This window comes from Mastigoproctus giganteus, chromosome 3, assembly GCF_048544385.1.
Source record: "Mastigoproctus giganteus isolate SK-2022 chromosome 3, ASM4854438v1, whole genome shotgun sequence".
Lineage (NCBI taxonomy): Eukaryota > Metazoa > Arthropoda > Arachnida > Uropygi > Thelyphonidae > Mastigoproctus > Mastigoproctus giganteus.
The window spans coordinates 109,569,969-109,585,810 of record NC_143577.1 but is presented as its reverse complement, the minus strand read 5'-3'; the positions used below and the strand labels follow the sequence as shown (position 1 = coordinate 109,585,810).

The 15,842-nt window shown below is 38.9% G+C and overlaps 1 protein-coding gene across 1 annotated transcript in view; it reads right to left on the bottom strand.

Moving 5' to 3' along the window:
- LOC150088215 (prolyl 4-hydroxylase subunit alpha-1-like) overlaps positions 1-15,842 on the bottom strand; it is a 244,939-nt gene that overhangs the window by 63,208 nt on the left and 165,889 nt on the right. Inside the window, exon 10 of the mRNA XM_090370629.1 lies at positions 1,705-1,775. Within this exon, the coding sequence (XP_090226755.1) occupies positions 1,705-1,775 (71 nt within the window). The remainder of the gene's footprint in view (positions 1-1,704; positions 1,776-15,842) is intronic.

Sequence of the window (15,842 nt, the reverse complement as noted above, 5' to 3'; positions counted from 1 at the left end):
TTTAATTGCAGCAGTGATAGACATACAATTAGTCCCGTCACGGAATGGTGGTGCCAGGGGTTTACAAAACATATTTACAAAAGATACATGAGAAAAACATAAGTTACATCAGATTATTAACAAAGCACAGTTTTACATTTTCAGTTCGACGAGAATACCCTTCCTGTATTTTTTATTATTGACCACTTCTTGGAGGTCCCCATCGATGGCTTTCAGTGAGGGCAGCATTTCTTTGGCAGGAATTTGTCGGTAAGTACTAGACTGTTGCGGTTTGCTAGCAGCTGTGCTGAAGACCGGAGATAAGGGGGAGGAATGCGCCAAGAGCAGTGATCCCAGAAGTTCGGCTCTGTAATTTTACCGGTGGCCATCTTGATGGTGAACAGCAGCCTTCTTTCTCCGATGTAGGACCGGAGCCTGCGCAGTTGAAGAGCTTCCGCTAACTGCATTGATCTGAGAGCTGGGGTAAGGTGGAGTTTGCTGTTGGCCCATTTTAGAAGCCAGAATTCAGCAGAAAATATTCTTTTAATGTTGGATTCGGCGGCCGAGGCCCATATCTCTGAAGCATACAGTATTGTCGGGTAAAGGATTGATACGATGTATCTTTTTACCAGTTGTGGGTTGGTGGTGTGGAGCAGCTGTTGTTTGGCGACCCAGCGTAGTGAATTAAGCCTCGACTGTATGAGGTTTATGTGATCGCTGAAAGACAGTTTGGAGTCGAAAACGACCCCCAGGTCTTTGTGTGTTTAAACACTTGGAACTGAGGAGCCGTTAAGCACAGGCTCCAACGATGTTGGGCTGCCCTTTAGAGAATAAGTTGTTTGTGTCGATTTTAGGGGGTTGATTTGGAGGTTGAAGGTATTGAGGTAGTCAGCCATGTCCTGCAGTTTGCTAGTGATTCGCTGAGTGATTTCGGCTGCCAAGTTGGATGGCGATATTCTAGTAAGGAGCTTGACATCATCAGCATATGTGATCCAATTGCACTAGAGTTGCAGTATACCAAAACAAGAACAATAATGCACACATTATTACTCCCCATCTCGATATTATTTACTGACTAACAACGGGAATATTTGTAGGCATCAGGCCGATGGGACATAATTATGCTGCTGAATTTCTTTTGCCTAATGGGCAAATTGTTGTCACCACAGTTATACACATTTCTCCAAACCATTCGGCTGAAGATATTATAGATTTCATTCATGTCATTCTTCTGGCTTATACCATTGACAGTGTCACACTGTTGAAGAAAAATTATCATCAAATACCAATAATTCTAAGTGGTGACTTTAATGTTAATTTCTCTGTTCCTAATTCACAGGCCCTTGTCAAGTTTCTAAAAGAGAAGTTCGACCTCACTACGAACACCGATTCTGCTATATCAATGATGAGAAGCAGTATTTCTGTGGATACACTTTTCCAGCGAAGATTACATAATTTTCAATCACAAGTCTATGTTTCATTTTTTGGTTACCACAAATCAGTTGTCTCTTTTATTCCTGAAATTGAAAGCTAATAAATTATATTAAACAAAATAAAAGTGTATTTCTTTTTTCTTTATTTTAAAAAAGTTTAATTCTACAGAGATGTTCCACATAGAACATCGTTCACGCATGCCTGGCACACATATATTTTATTTTATTTTTTTACTTGGACATTATATATATATATATATATATATATATATATTTTTTTTTTTTTTTTTACCTTTTACTGATCCTATATGTTGCTGTCTCTAATTCCCCAGATTTGGAATTCTGAACAGTAGCCCTTTTAAGCTGAAAAATATAAGGCACTGATTTATGTTATTACAGTACATGTAATTTACTAAAATGAGCAATGCTTTCTTATAACTTCATACTTTTGTTAAACAATAGCTAGTATTACAAATGATTATTAAATCACTAAGATATATTGCAGAGGGGAGGTTCAACTAAATATAGGTTAATTTATAAAATATATAAAGGTTGTTCATATGAGAGAAACTTATATAAACTATATTGGTCCAAGTATGTATTTACTATAGATGAACACAGAAGTGCAGTGTAGCACAGAAAGCAGTACTGTGAGGCTTTAACTTATATGCAACAAATGTGGTGGATTCATCCAAATCAGTGCAGTGCAGTAATGCAATACTGCAACATTGCATCCTTCTTTGATTTCTGAATTGTAATTTGTGATGTTTAATGACACCAAGCTCTGTGTTTGTATGAGTGAGGTAGCTGCCTTGGTTTACATAAAGAGTAACAGTTTATCTACTCCTTCTTTAAATTTATTAAGACTGAAGATTGTTTAAACAATCATTCTCTGGCTAAAAGCAAATTTTTACATATCCATCCTGTTCCTGCCTCTATGTTGTCAATGGCATTAAGCTTACTCAATCCATTTAGCACCTTAAACACTTCAATAATGTCTCCACAAGGGTACCTAGCATCCAGGTGCTGCAATTTTCAGAAATGAAGTCTTTCTTGATACGAGTACTCTTTTGTAACCATTACTATTGATGTTCCTCTTCTCTATAACTGTTCGAACAGATTGACATGTTTCCTAAAATGAGAATGCCAAACTTATATACAGTACTCAAGATGTGGCCTAACCATTGCCTTATACCACAGGATAATAATCCACATGCTGGAAACATTATTCAAGCTGATCATCAAATAAGAATTGAAGACAGCCTCTCAACTTTAGGTAGGCTAAGCTAATATATCTAATATTTAAACATAAAAACATTATGCAAATTCTTTGTTCCTAAGTTTCTAACAACTGATCTAGTGGAAATAAGAGCAGAAACTTTCAAAATATTCTGCACTTGTTGTGAAGATATTTGCACTTGTCCCATTCTGCACTTGTTGTGAAGATATTTTTGCCAAAAAATAGTACTGTACAGCTCAACTGTCCACCCTACTTCTCTGATATAGCACCAGCAAACTTCTTTCTCTTTCCCAAGTTGAAAACTGCCTCAACATCCTGAAATCTTTTCTCTGCAAAGAGAAGAGATTTCAGGATGGTGAGGACATAAAGAAAAATGTTACCACCAAACTAATCATCATCTCTTTGGGCACTTTTACTGACTCTTTTCAGAAACTTTTAGAATGGTGTAATAAGTGCATTCAACCAGGTGGTGATGAAGCACTTTAGGGCTATAATCCCCAGGTTGTGAAATAGTTAACTGACATGTAAATTAGTGAAAGTGCATCATTCCTATATGCAGCCAGCCATTACACTGTTTCTGAGCTTGTTGGCTCCCCATCAGTGAGTGGGCAGGTAGGTGATGCACTCACCAATGAGAAGCCAACAAGCTCCGAAACGGTGCCGTCTGGGTGGTGGTGGTATCTGCCGAGAATAAGTAACAGTAGTCTTCTACATTGGTGAAGCGTTACTTATTCGAGGTAATGCAATATCATGGTAACTCATTGTGAAGGTATTCACAATATGAGATATATTTAATGATGCCAATTCCTAGTTACTTAGTAGCTGGCTGCGTGTAGAAATGATGCACTTACACCAACTTACCATCAGGTGGAGATTACTTTGAATATAAAAATCTAACCATTTTTGAGGTCCTTCACATTCTTTTTACTGCACCGGTTCAGGTACTTTACTGCCACACCTCGTATAATTTTCAGATGTATCAATTCCAAAGCTGCAAGTAAGTCTGTATGCATAATTAGGAAAGTATATAGTGTTTCAATCACTAATCTTGAACTAGCAATTAATAAGCAATACATATTTCACTGAAGGGTTTTTCAGACCAGTTGCCATTGCTGCCAGGTCAAGTTTACTTACTAATTAGGATCAGAAAACAATTAATGTTTGAATTAATTATACTTTAAGGCCACATTGATGAAACTGTTTACAAAAAATATGAAAAAGTGACACAATTAAATAAGATTTGAAATTTTTTTTAATAAAAACTACTACCTACAGTCAGTCCTCATATAGCACGTGTTTACACTACACGAATTTGATCACACACGATTTATAAATATGGGAACGATATCGTATATAACATGAACCGAATTCGCTTATGCACAATTTGCCTTTGTGTTTACAAGAAATGGCAGTCGGACGCGGAATCACCCCAACTGAACGCAACACGATAGGAATGAAGAGAAGATTCTGAAAATGTATCTATGTTTTTTATATCAGAAGGGGAAACACATTTCATCATAATAACGTAACGTAATAACCTAATTGCATTTGCGATAATACGATAGCTGTAAAATTACAGCTATACGATACGAGGACTGACTGTACTTACCAAATATTATTATAAAATATTAAAATAAATATTAACTAAAATATTATAATAAATAATCTACAACTAGTATATTTTACAGAAAATAGAGAAACACTTGTAAAATAAAACTGTGACAGGTCATTCTCGTGATGTTGTTCATTTTTAAAGTGGCTCATATAGTGAGAAAAGCTGCTGGTCTCTAGTTTAAACCATTATGGTGGATGAAAGTATAAAACAGTTTCATAAGCTAGATATATTATAAAAAATATATATATATATATATATGCAGTAAACTTCCACTATAGCACTTTGAAGGAATGGCCTCAAAAGTTCTATAGACAGAACTACACTTTTTTGGAGTCAAGTTTTTGTATTTCATCAATATTTTGATAGATAACATTAATTTTTTTAGATTTTTTGCAATGTTTAAAGCAATGGTTTTTATTAGCCCTTTTTTCCCCATAATAAATTAAACTAAACTAAATGCATTTCTCAGGCTTACATAAATAAACGATAAATGTAGTATTAATATAATAATAATAATAATAATACTGTCATTAAGGAAATTTATTGATGCCGTGTTCAGCAAAAGACACAAATTACTGTATGAACAAGGAAAGAAGATGAATTATATTGAATTGAAAAAAAACCAAAAAAAAAAAAAAAAAAAAAAACAGAGCAATAGCTAGATACTTGAGTTGGAAGGTATGGTCCATCCATCTATCTTTAAAGGCCGTGTGTTAAATAATAAATAAACAAATGTCATGAAATCATGCTTCAGACAGGACAGGAGCAGCAAATCAAGCTCAAAGTAATGAGAATGCTGTGGCTTGGGGGAAAACTGAGTGGCAGTTCTCTTATGAATCACAGCTTTACGAAAATGCATCACTTGTGCAATGTTTGCAAACTATCTGGAATGAGACATGATACGGCAAAGGGAGATGTCTTTTTGTGTGTTCAGTGCAAAAGGTGCGAGGAAATTAGGTTGCAAACTCAGCATTCAGATGGCATTTATAACAGCTTGAAGAGTAGTGTGGAGGCCCTCAAAGTAATTAAAATGGGGGAGCCTATCAAGCTGTCAGTTGCCCTAAAAGATGACAGAACTTACACTTGTGCGTGAGGTGCACAAGTGTAACAACACAGCAGCAATCCAACATAAAATGCACTGGTCCCACAGGAAGTACAGTAATTGTTGTTAGGGAAATGGGAAATATATTGTGCAAAAAGGATAGGTGGTATAGAACCAGAGTATGTCTGTAGGGATAAAAGTGGATGAGATTGTAGAGTGCATATTAGCATTAGCATTAGTTGAGGCATATGATGCAAGAAAGCAAGCTTATGCAGCATCAGACAAAAAAAAAAAAAAAAAAAAAAAATCTGCCCATTTCACCCATCCAGTCACTCCAAACATTTGTCTAGTTCAGCCTTAAATTTATTTAAGCTATCAACTTCCACAACAACAGATGGAAGTCTGTTCCAGCAATCAACTACCTGTTGGCTAAAGGCAAACTTTTGCACATCTATTCTTTTTTTTTTTTTTTTTTTTTTTTTTATGAGAACCCCAAACACGAGAGGTATTATAACCTATAGTACTTCGTACCGTGCTTGGGTTGGAGGTTGAGAAGATGAAAGAAGATATTTGTTGATATTGGACTTGAACTTCTGTAGATTGTAATTTTCAGGAAATACGTATGAAGGAAGGTTGTTCCAGAAAACGGCAGTTGAATGAATAAATGAGGAAGATGAAAAGTTGGTTCTGTGGGTTTGAAGTTGGACAGTAAATGGATGTTGGTTGGTGGCGGCATGTGTTCGGACTGTTTTGAAAGAGAGAGCGGGAATTATAGAAGCCAATTCAGAAGAACAGTGCCCATGGAAGTATCTGTAGAAGAGGCATGCAGCAGAAACAGTGCGTCTATGAGAAAGCGAGTGGAGAGACTCTGTTAGAGATGAATCATTAATTAACCTAACTGCCCTCTTCTGAATGGAATCAAGAAGCCTGAGAGAGGTTTTGGGGGCACCACCCCAGATGTGGGAACAATATTCCATGGCAGGGCGGATTTTCGATTTATACAGAGTGAGCAGCTGTTTGGGAGAAAAGTAAAGACGAGAGCGAAAGAGAAAACCTTATGAAAACCAAGTTTTTTAGATGCAGAGGAAGCAATATTTGTAATGTGCTTATGCCAAGAGAGATTAGAAGTCAGGGTAATCCCCAAAAGAGATATATCATTTTGCCTAGAAATTGGAGTGTCACTAAAGATAAGCATAGGAGCAGAAGAATCCTTTTTGCGAGATATAAGACAAGATTGAGTTTTAGAAGGGTTGAAATCAACTAAGTTGTCTTTACCCCACTGGAGAATTACCTGAAGATCGGCATTTAAGGAATTGGCAGCAGATTTTCGAGAACTTGAAGCTGATTGAGCTGGACAAGGTTTCTCAAAATGGAAAGTTGAATGCAATGTGCTATCATCGGCAAAACTATGGATAGGATTTCCAGTCAATGGAAGAAGGTCATTGATATACAAGAGGAAAAGAGTGGGGGAAAGAACTGAACCTTGGGGGACACCGGCATTAGTGGAGAAGTTAGAAGACAGAGAGCCATCTACCATCACCCTCAGTGAGCGATCAGAGAGAAAACTGTATAACCAATTACTAAAAACAGTTGGCAAACCATAAGATGGAAGCTTGTTTAGAAGACCTTTATGCCAAACACGATCAAAAGCCTTTGAGATGTCAAGACTACTTGTGTTTCACCGAACCTTTCCACTGAATTAGTCCATAAATGGGTGACATAAGCCAGAATATCACCAGTGGATCGACACTGACGGAATCCATACTGGCCATCGTTGATCAGACGGAAGGTTTCTAGGTAGTTTAAGAGTTGGTGGTTAATTGATTTCTCCATTACTTTAGAAAGAGTAGAAGTAATTGCAATGGGACGATAATTGGATGGGAGGGATTTGTCACCCTTTTTAGGAACTGGCTGGATATGAGCAAATTTCCAAGCAGAAGGAAAAACACCTTTGGAATAAGAAAGTGAAAAAAGGCGGCAAAGAATAGGAGTAAGTTCAGGAGCACAGGTTTTGAGAACAAGTGGAGAAATACCATTAGGACCTGGAGCTTTCTTAGCATCAAGATTCATCAAAACCTTCTGATATTCTTTTGACGGAAGACCACAGGAGGCATTGAATGGAGCGTGTTAGGAATGGTGGGAGGTGTTTTACCAAGATCATTAATACATGAGCTCGAAGAAAAATGGGATGCTAGCAGGTCAGCTTTATCCTTGGCTGAAGTGACAACAGAACCATCTGGTTTGGACAGAGGTGGGAGCAGAGATGGGAAAAAGTTGCGGCCAATAGCTTTGGCAAGAGACCAGAATGCTCGGCTACCATTAGGGCAAGAAGCAAGTTTTCTACTCTTAGCCTGTTCAAACTCTAGTTTGGACTGATTAATAACTGCTTTACAATTGTTGCGAGCTTTGGCGTAGGCAGAAAATGAAACTGAAGAATTAGAAACAAGCCAATTACGATATGCAACGTTCTTCTCTTGGACAGCCTTAGCACATTTATTGGAAAACCAAGGTTTAGATAAAGGACGAGATTTTAAAGTGGAGTGTGGGATAAAGGATTCCATTCCAGCAAGAATAATTTCACTGACACGATCTGAGCAAACGTTGACATCAGAAGTTTTGAAACAGTAATCAGACCAAGGAAAAGAAGAAAAGAAGTCTCGCAGGTCATCCCATTTTGCATTCTTGTAATGCCAAACAATATGAGGTTGGGAATAGCCATGAGATAAAGGTTCCATTGGAGAAGAGACAATCACCAAGTTGTGATCTGAAGTGCCTAAAGGACCTGTCACTTCAACCTTGTACTTAGAAGGGTTGTTTGTGAGAAAAAGATCAAGCGTATTGGCTGTATGATTAGGATTGTCCGGTATTCTTGTAGGTGAATGAACAATCTGTGCTAGGTCATTAGTAATTGCAAAAGCCTCAGCATCTCGACCTGCTGGGTCGGTGTGACTAGAAAACGGAAGCCAGCTGGAGTTGTGAACGTTAAAATCACCAAGGAAAATTACCTCACTGTTAGGAATGTTGGACTGGAGAAAGTCAAGTTGCAAAGAGAGGAAGTCAAAGAGCTCCAAGTGATTAGTGGAGTTGGGAGAACGGTAGAGACAACAGATGAATTTTGCACATCTGTTCTACAATTGTCTTTCCTCAATCTGAATCTGTACCCCTTCAGCTTCTTCGTCTAAGCAAGCTGAAGTATCCCGTCAACATTGAGCCTACTCAAACCATTCAAGGCCTTATACACCTCAATCAGATCACCTCACAGGTGCCTAGTCTCCAGATGCTGCAACTTGCAGAACTTAAGCCTTTCTTCATAAGCGCACCCCTTTGTTCCTCTCACCAATCTTATTGCCCATCTCTGTACTTGTTCTAGCAACTCTATATCCTTCCTAAAATGAGGCTTCCAGACCTGTATACAGTACTCAAGATGTGGCCTGACCATTGCCTTATACAAGAAGATAATCACCTCCTTCTCTCTGCTAATAAAATTCTTATATATCATTGACAAAACTCCATGACCTGCTCTGGCAGCCCATCTGCACTGCTCAGAGAACTCCATATCTGACTACACAATTACCCCCAAGGTCTTTTTCATTCTCCACCTCCCTGAGTGCACAATATACCACAGAGTTGTTACATCTCTCTTGGGTTACTGCTACCCATATGAAGTACTTTGCATTTGTCAATGTTAAACTTCAGTTGCCACTTTTCAGCCCATCTGTCTAACTTTTCTAGATCCTGTAGCAGTAGCATACTGTGTTTTGTGTCATTAACAACCTTGCCAATCTTGGTATCATCTGCAAACTTTGGACATTGAGCCTGATATACCTTCATTGATATCATTGATAAATACACAAAACAACAATGGGCCCAGCACCGAACCTGGGAGACTCTGCTCACAACATTAGTCCACGTAGAGCAGTGTCCATTTATTATCACTCTCTGCCATCTCCCCCTCAACCATCCTTTTATTCATTGAAGCAACTTGCCTTTAATGCCATACTGCTCTAATTTGTACAGTGTAGTCTTCCATGTGCCACACTATCAAAAGCTTTCCTAAAATCCAAGTGTATGACATCAAAATTATTCTTTGCATTCAGTTCCTTTGTGACCACACCATAGTATCCAATCAAATTTGTCAGACAACACTTCCTCTTAACAAATCCATGCTGTGTCTGAACTATAACTGCAGTCATGTCTAGATGATTCTGCATTGCTTTCTTAACGAGTGACTCTGTTATTTTCCCTGGAACAGTAGTAAAACTAACAGGTCTGTAATTACCTGTGCCACCCTTTGATCCCCCTTTGTGAATTGGGGATACATTTGCACATCTTCAGTCCATAGGGACCTTCCCTGACTCTAAGGATGCTTTCATAATTATGGCTAAGGGTTTGCTTACTTCCCTTGATTCCTCCTTCATTATAACTGGATAGAATCCATCTGCCCCAGGTGCCTTTTTTATGTTTAACTTCAACAATTTCTCCTCCACTTTGCTCTCAGTTATAATAAAATCACTTAGTTCCCTGTTAGAGTTTGATAAACTTCTGGCATTCCCTTCCTTGAATAACTCCTCATGTGTGAATGTAAATGTAAAATACTCATTCAGTTTATCAGCTACTTGAGTAGGATCATCAATGGTTGAACTTCGGTCTGTCATCCATACACCACAATGACTTTTTGTGCATCTCCTCTCTCTGGACAGGAGATGCACAAAATGCCACTACAAAATGCCTTTACATTGAAGCAAATGAACCATCTCTGTCTCTTCAATGTAAGCAGTTGTCCTTATAATACTCCTTTAAATTGAAATCCCTGCCCAATCATCCCATGTAGGCATCATTTTTCGAGTCTCAATGGGAAAATCTCTATAATACCCATCGGAGTATTATAGAGACTGTCAACAGACCTTTTGGTATTCAGATCCAAGGGCTGTTAAATGAACTAAACATGATGATAAACGATATTACCACTCACCAAGGTAATTCCTTCCACCCTGGCATGCTTATCTTCCAACTTGTAACTCCTCTCCTAAGATCTGGAAGAAGGCTACTATGCCACCAGCTGCCTACTAGCAACTCTTTGCATCACATCAAGCGCACTTTTCGGACTTCATGCCAATCAATACACACAGCTCAAAGTCAGCATCTTATTTGAGATCAGCTGTTGTCTTTCCTCGCAAAACTGTAAGATTCCACAAGAAACTAGCATTTATACTGCACAGTTGCATGCAATAGAAATAGCCCTTGATCACATTAAAAATAGCAATTACCAAAGGTATGTGGTATATAGTGGCTTGTAAAGCATGTTACAGGCTCTATTATTGAAGAGGTATAACCCTCATCTGGTTCTGTCCCAGATCCGGCAGTGCGTAGCACACGCTTCGTGATTAAAAATGGGGTTCAAGCTCATGACCATGAAATACAGAGGGTGCGGAAAGGTCAGAGAATGACCACCACATATCCCAGGAGCAATATGGCCTTAGTTGTTAATGCTCCTAAAAACCAAATAACAAACAAACCCAGATCCAGCAGATGCTTTTTTCTCACGTTGAATCAGAATTTGACATTTGCTTCTACTGGATCCCAAGACACATTGGGATCCAGGAAAATGAATTAGCTGATGCCGCTGCCAAATCAGTCATTTCCCTAGATAATCACTGTCTGTTGGCAAGATTCTTGGCATAGACAGGCCACAAAATAAACTACATGACATTAAGCCTGTAATCACGCAGTGGCAGTCTAGTCTACACAGAGTTTGAAGACAGGAAGTTGCATTTTGCTCAGCTCTGCATGGGTCATAGTCATCTAACACATTTGGATAACTCATCTGTGTATGAAGTGTGTAACAGTATTTTAACTATTCATCACATTTTTATAGAATGTCCTGTTTTTAGAGAAGCACAATGCTTATTAACTTTTTATGCTCAATTAATTTTAACTTTTAACTTTTTACACTCGATTGGTCCTCGAGGATGCCGCAGACATTCTCTCAGATATTCCGAGCTGTGCTTGCTACCCAAGAGTCTAAAATACTGATGGAACTGATATTCGGGTGACACTAAATTATCAAGTGGACTTAATTTCGGCAAAGTCTGATCAGTCTGTGCCAGCCAAATCCTCTGCTTTCACCTTCATGAGGATGGGACTGTTAGTATCCCTGGGTATAATCCCCATGTGCAAGTCCTGAAATGCAGCACCTACCACCCAGGTGTGAACCAAAAGTAAGAAGGAGTCGAGGTGTCGTACCCACACCACATGGAGGAATGTTGCCCCTCTGTGTTACCAAGCAATACTAGGTTGTAGATGAATCTCATCAACCGGTGCAATACCACCGGTTGATGAGATTGCTTATTGGAGGCTCGAAGTGGTGGAACCCATGTTTAGTCTCCAGAGCAAAGCTCCGGTAAATCCTCCCCCATTTTTTCCCATCATGAAGTATGATTGATGCCTTTTGAGGTTATGTTGGACATCATGGTGAGATCCCATCTTCCTTACATTTTGAGGGCACAGCTCTAAAACAGTGTTTGCAAGCCGGCCGCTAGTTAGTACACTGAACTGAACCTATTGGTAACTCTTTAGGAAGCTTTGGGATCAGCTAGTGTATAATCTTGCTGCCTCTACTTTGCCAGATAGTGACTGGAGGGAGTCTGAGTATGGTGTATGCAGGGGGGAAGGGGCATTGTCAAGGCCACGTTGTGTCAAGGATCTGGGTATATTCTTACCATGTGTACACCATATCCAAAAATTTAACCACTTCATACATCATGTCCCCCACCCCACCTTTTCTCACTACTGAATACACCATAAATTGTCAAACTAATAGAGCAAACTTATCTGCAAAAATATCTAAACCTCCCAAACTCTTCTTTACATTCATTACACAAATACAGATGGTGTCAGTTCTAATCTCAATGATGTCCATTTCCACTTACAATCTGCCAAACCTCATGTACTTTTTCTGACAGAATCTCAGTTATCGGTTGATTCAACCACTGCTCATCTCAGTTGTCCGAATTATTTGTTGTCTGATTCCTTTCGCTTCAAAGGTGGGCATATGTCCGTTCTGATATTCCCTTTCAGAGACTTAGTAATTTGGAATCTCCTCTTTTTGATCTTCTCTGGATTAAAATCTCTCTACCACATGCTATCAAATTCATTGCCTCTATCGTTCTCCCAACTCGACTAATCACTTGAAACTCTTGGACTTCCGCTCTTCGAAACACGACTTTCTCCATTCCAACTTTCCTAGATCACAACTTGGTGATGGTCTCTTCTCAAATGGAGTCTTTCTCTCAAGGCTATTCCCAACCTCATGTTGTTTGGCATTACAAGAATGCAAAATAGTATGATCTGTATAATTTCTTTTCTTCTTTTCCTTGGTCAGATTACTGTTTCAAAACTTCTGATGTCAACATTTGCTCAGATCATGTCATTAAAATTATTCTTGTATGGAAGGAATTCTTTATTCCAAACTCCACCTTAAAATCTAATCCTTTATCTAAACCTTGGTTTTCCAATAAATTTGTTAAAGCTGTTCAAGATAAAAATGTTGCATATCGTAACTGGCTAGTATCCAGATCTCCAGGTATATTGTGTGTTATAGGCACACTCTGTAGGAATGTGTTATATGCCTAATGACTTGAATGAATTGTACAAAGAATTAGAGTGGGCTAGTAAATCACAGTGTCTTATAATGAGGGATTTTAACTTCCCAGATATTGACTGGAACTTCTGGGTTGGTCACTCGCACACTAAAAAGACTTTTGTGGATTTATTGGATGATTATTTTCTGCAGCAGCATGTTTGAGAGGCAAATAGGAAGGGTAATACTCTTGATCTAGTTATCAGCATTGATCGTTGTTTGTGTATTAAGAATTTGCTGATAAAGGAACCACTATATGGCAGTATTCACAGTGTACTGATGTGGGATTTACTGAAAGATATAATTACCATCAGAGGTAATGGAAAGGGTTTTTGCTTCGGTAATGATGACTACAGTGGTCTCAGACAGTTTTTAAATTCTGTACATTGGGACCCAACTGATAATGTTACCAGAGCAAATTCTAAGTGGGAGGCATTCGAGGAATTAATCGCGGAAGCTACTAGATGTTTCATGCCTATTAAGAAATATTGTTCAAGGGTTGTCAAATGAACTAATGAGACTCATGACAGAGAAGAAAAATGGATGGGATGCATATAAATTATCAGGCAACACAGAAGCCTATGGAAGATATAAGCTAGTCAGTAATCAAGTCACAAAGGAGATTAGGCAAGTGAAGGCAGATCACGAGAAATCTTTTGCAAAGGATGCTAAGAAAAACATCAAGGATTTCTATATTTATAGGAACTCTAAAAGATGGGGGTTGAATCAGATTGGTCCTCTTAATATCGATGGTTTGATTGTTGATGATCCTACTCAGATAGCAAACAAACTGAATGATTATTTTGCGTCTACATTCACACATGAGGAGTTATTAAGAAAGGAAAATGCCAGGTTATCAAATTGTAGTAGCAGGGTGCTTAATGATTTTGTAACAACTGAGAGCAAAGTGGAGGAGTAATTGTTGAAGTTAAACATAAGAAAGGCACCTGGGGTGGATGGATTCTATCCAGTTATATTAAAAAGGTAAAGTGCAGCCATTATCAACCCACTGCAGGATGGAAGCCTCCTCAACAATTCATGCTGAGGGAAAAATGGACCGTAATCTGCCACGCTGGTCCAGTGCGGGTTGGCAGATCAACCGTATTCAGCAGTCAGGGGCTTGAACCCCGGTCTACTCAAAGAGCGTGTGCTACTGCACTCCCGCTCCTGACCACACGGCTACAGAGGCCGTATACTTTAAAGGAGGCGGCAAAGGAACTAAGCAAACCCTTAGCCATAATTACGAGAGCATCCTTGGACTCAGGAGAGGTCCCCACGGACTGGAGGTGTGCCAATGTATCCCCAATTCACAAAGGGAGATCGAAGGGTGACATGAATAATTACAGACCAGTTAGTTTAATTTCTGTTCCGGTTAAAATAATGGAGTCACTAGTTAAAGATGCATCAGGACCATCTAGACAAGACTGCAGCAATAATTCAGACACAGAATGGGTTTGTAAAGGGAGCCTTGTCTGGAAAATTTGATTGGATACTATGATGTGGTAACAAAGGAACTGGATGCAAAAAATAATTTTGATATCATATACGAGGATTTCAGGAAAGCTTTTGACACTGTTGTGCATGGAAGACTACTGTACAGATTAGAGCAGAATGGTATTAAGAGAAAGTTGCTACAATGGATAAAAGGGTGGTTGAGTTGGAGAAGACAGATGGTGGTAAGCAATGTGTACTGCTCTTTGTGGACTAATGTTATTAGGGGAGTTCCACAGAGTTTGGTGTTGGGCCCACTGTTGTTCTGTATATTTATCAATGATACTGATGAAGGTATATCAGGCTTATGTCGAAGTTTGCAGATGGTACCAAAGTTGGCAGGTTTGTTAATGACAGTAATGGCAGTGTGCTACTGCAACAGGATCTAGAAAATTTGGGCAGATGAGCTGAGAAGTGGCAACTGAAATTTAAGAAATGCAAAGTACAGCATATGGGTAGAAGTAACCTCAGAGGAATGTACCAACTGTGTGGTACTACACTTAGGGTGGTAGAAAATGAAGAAGACCTGGGAGTAATTGTGCAGTCAGATATGAAGTTTTCTGAGCAATGCAGACAGGCTGCAAGGGCTGGTCATGGGGTTTTGTCAATGATATACAGGAATTTTGCTAGCAGGGAAAAGAAGATGATTACCCCTTTTGTATAAGGCAATGGTCAGGCCACGCCTTGAGTACAGGTCTGGAGGCCTCATTTTAGGAAGGATGTGGATTTGCTTGAGTGTGTACAAAGAAAGGCAACAAGATTGATGAGGGTAATGAAGGGATCCTCTTATCAAGAGAGGCTTAAGTTCTGCAAATTGAAGCGGCTGGAGACTAGGCACCTGCGAGGTGATCTGATTGAGGTGTATAAGGCCTTGAATGGGTTGAGCACACTAAATTCTGATGAGATTTTTCCACTTGCTCAGATTACAAATCTAAGGGGGCATAAATTTGAATTGAGGAAAGACAGTTGTAGAATAGATGTGTTGAAATTTGCCTTTAGCCACTGGGTGGTTAATTGCTGGAACAAACTTCCATCTGTTGTTGTGGAAGTTGATAGCTTAAATAAATTCAAGGAGGACCTGAACAAACATTTAGAGGGATTGGTTGTGTGAATTTTTTTTTTTTGGCTGATGCTACATAAGCTCATACACTTGCTTTCTTGCATCACATGCCTCTATTACTATTACTTCAGCCAAGGATAAAGCTGACCTGCTGGCATCCTATTTTCTTTCAACTCATGTATTAATAATCTTTGTAAACCACCTCCCACCATTCCCAGTATGTTGTGTTCAATGCCTCCTGTGATCCTTTGTCAAAAGGATGTGAGAAGGAATTTGAACAATCTTGATGCTGAGAAAGCTCTAGGTCCTGATGGTATTTCTTCACTTGTTCTCAAAACCAGTG